Below are 2,686 nucleotides of genomic sequence, written 5' to 3'. Positions count from 1 at the left end.
GGTTTATGCAACCTTCAGACACAATTTATCTTTCTCCTACAACAATACTATCTGCGTCATAGCCTCCTCAGTGGGTCCCAGACCTCCACAACCCTCCCCTCTTTCCCTCTGATCTTGTCTTTTTGCCCCGGGGTGGGTACACCACCCATCCCTTTCACAGGAACATTCCGGAACCACAAAGCCTTTATATATATTTGAACTCAATATCATTTTCTATTTGAGGGTAGTTCATTGAAGTTGGGGGGAGCAGACAGATGAAATAGAAATGAGATGATTGGAAAAGCACTGCTCTAAAATATGTATTCAACTTGAAGGGCTGAGAGCACATCAACAAGTTTGTAAAATCATTGGACATTTCATTTTTTTCTTGTGTTCACCTCAGGAGCGAAACCTACAAAAATACAGACGTACGTCTTTGTATGTCCCCTCCCCCCTTATAATATTTTATTTGAAATAAATGAGCACAAAATATTCTTGAGTAGAACACTGGGCATGTTTTGTGAGTTTATTCGACATATCCTAAAGGTTAACTACTGTAAAATGCTAAAATAATAAAAATTAAAATAAACTGACAACAATCCATCAAATACATTAAAAAACAGCAACTCAAATTTGAGCAGTTTACTGCAAAAGCACCTCCAGATTTCCAGCATCTGCTCTCACACCATTGAGGAACTACTTCCAGATAACTTGTTTAAAATCTGAGAGAGAGAGAGAATATAAACATCAGAGAACGTTTTAGCTCCTTGAGTGTTTAACCGCACAGGTTGCACTTAAATTTAATTGGTAGTTAGATTTATGAAAGTTTTGATCCAAGCATTGTAAAACAACTTTTGTTCCATACCGTAGTTAAAAAAGGAATGTTTAAGGCTGTTGCGAGAAATCCAAATGCCATGGGAAAGAATGACCTACAAACAATACAGAATTATTTTTTTTTTTTCTAGTTTAAGAAAGGAACGATCTAAAAATAATGACAATTCAAGCAGTGAAAAAAGCATGTAAAGGGTAATGAATAGTAAAATAAAGGCTCTACAATTAGTTTAGGCAAAATGCATCTTGGTTGGTTTGAAGTAGGAACATCTGGGAGGCGTCTACCTTGCACATTAGAACAGGATATGACTCAACTATTTACTTACTTAAACAGAAGCACAAAGCCATAGGTCTCCACTAGCATGCCAATACGAGGCCATCTTAGTAGAACTAAAGCCACGCCTCCTAGAAAGAAGGCGGAACTTCTGAGCTTCTGTCTCTGGAAGAAGAAATGAGCCGTCCTCCTCAAGCCAATGATGAAGGCCAGACCAGACAGAAACAGAATCTGAAAAATATTTGGAAAATACAGTTCAAAAGATTTTTAAAGTTTGAAGAAAAAAAACTATTTACACTCAAAAAGCAGAACCAAACTGTAATTTTGGGATTGTTCACCCAAAAATTAAATTAAAAGTATTTCCAATGAAAATGCCTTTCACCCTTACTCTCAAAACTTAAAATATTTGATAAAAGTGACTTAAAAATGTTCCGTTTCTGGTGAACTATCCCTTCAAGAAACCTTTCCCATGACCAAAGATCTACATAGTTTCTTGCATCATGTCTAAACAGCTCATTATTACAGCACTTACATTTCCAAATGCCAACAGGACAGAGTCAAAGTACAGCAGTATTCCAAACAGCACAAAGAACACGCCAAGTCCTGACAGACCCACACCGATTTCTGGAATCCAAGTCAAAATAGATTACAGCTGTATTCTTAGTTAGTCAATAAAGCACATATTTTCGTGGTCATTTAAAAAAAAAGAGAGCATCTTCCGAAAATCTTCTAACCACTGCAAACCAAAACGTCTAAAATACAGGCCAGTCTTCATTTACTGATTTACATAGTTTTCATTTAATTGAGCTGTAAAAGTTTACATTGTGTGAAAATGAACATAGCAGTGTCTCTGAGTTGAGTTGTAACTATACAGAACTGTAACTATGTATATTCAAGTGAAAGAAAGACACTCACTCTGGAACTCAGTGATTGTGATCATGGTTTTCGCTGTTGTCCCTCTTGGCTCAGATCTCCCGGTTTCAGTTCTTCGGTTTGTCTTTCACACAAATGCTTGACTTTTGAACCCTACCGTGGGGTGAACATTAACCAAGCCTATTAGACTGATGAGAGAGAACGCTTTGCCTGATGATCACTTTATCTCAACTACACTCTATCACAGTCCATTCACTCATCCACAGAAGCATGCGTCCACTCACTCATCTGCCCTCATTTCCTTACCTCACATCACACAGCTGACAGCTTGCCACCCTAAACAACAGCCTGTAACAACTTGTTAATATCCCCTGCCCTTTAATCACTTTATTGTAATATGCGTTATTAGCATGACAAATAATTGTAAATCGTGCAAAACAGCACACAAAATTAAATAATAATAAAAAAAAAAAGTTTACAATTTTGGTGACAAGATAAACTAAATTATTATATGGCTTGTTGGAATACTTGGCCCTGATTGGTCAAGAGCAGCATTTTATGAAAGCTTATTCCCATCACAGAATAGAAAAAAAAAAGAAGATAATTGTGACTTTTTTTTTCTTACAATTGCCAGTATATATCTCACAATTCAGACATTATTCTCAGAATTGAGAGTTTATATCTTGCAATTGTAATTGCAATTTAGAATTACAAATTTGTAATTGCAAG

General features: G+C 36.3%; 1 protein-coding gene across 1 annotated transcript; it reads right to left on the bottom strand.

Moving 5' to 3' along the window:
• Positions 1 to 2,244, bottom strand: LOC306854844 (vesicle transport protein GOT1A-like). Its single transcript, XM_079393093.1, has 5 exons — positions 2,000 to 2,244; positions 1,617 to 1,708; positions 1,137 to 1,315; positions 845 to 908; positions 1 to 701 (listed from the first exon to the last, which is right to left on the bottom strand). The coding sequence occupies exons 1-5, from the start codon at positions 2,022 to 2,024 to the stop codon at positions 660 to 662; spliced, it is 402 nt and encodes a 133-aa protein (XP_079249219.1). The 5' UTR covers positions 2,025 to 2,244; the 3' UTR covers positions 1 to 659.
• Between the last annotated feature and the right edge of the window lie 442 nt (positions 2,245 to 2,686).

This window comes from Barbus barbus (assembly GCF_936440315.1).
Source record: "Barbus barbus genome assembly, chromosome: 35".
Lineage (NCBI taxonomy): Eukaryota > Metazoa > Chordata > Actinopteri > Cypriniformes > Cyprinidae > Barbus > Barbus barbus.
Note: the sequence above shows the minus strand (reverse complement) of the source record. Positions and strands in the feature narration are given on the sequence as shown.

Coding starts and splice junctions, on each gene's coding strand:
- LOC306854844 (XM_079393093.1), bottom strand. CDS start 2,024: ATGATCACAATCACTGAGTTCCAGA. Junction 1,709..1,999: donor CACAATCACTGAGTTCCAGA/GTGAGTGTCTTT, acceptor CTTGGATTCCAG/AAATCGGTGTGGGTCTGTCA. Junction 1,316..1,616: donor TCCTGTTGGCATTTGGAAAT/GTAAGTGCTGTA, acceptor AATATTTTTCAG/ATTCTGTTTCTGTCTGGTCT.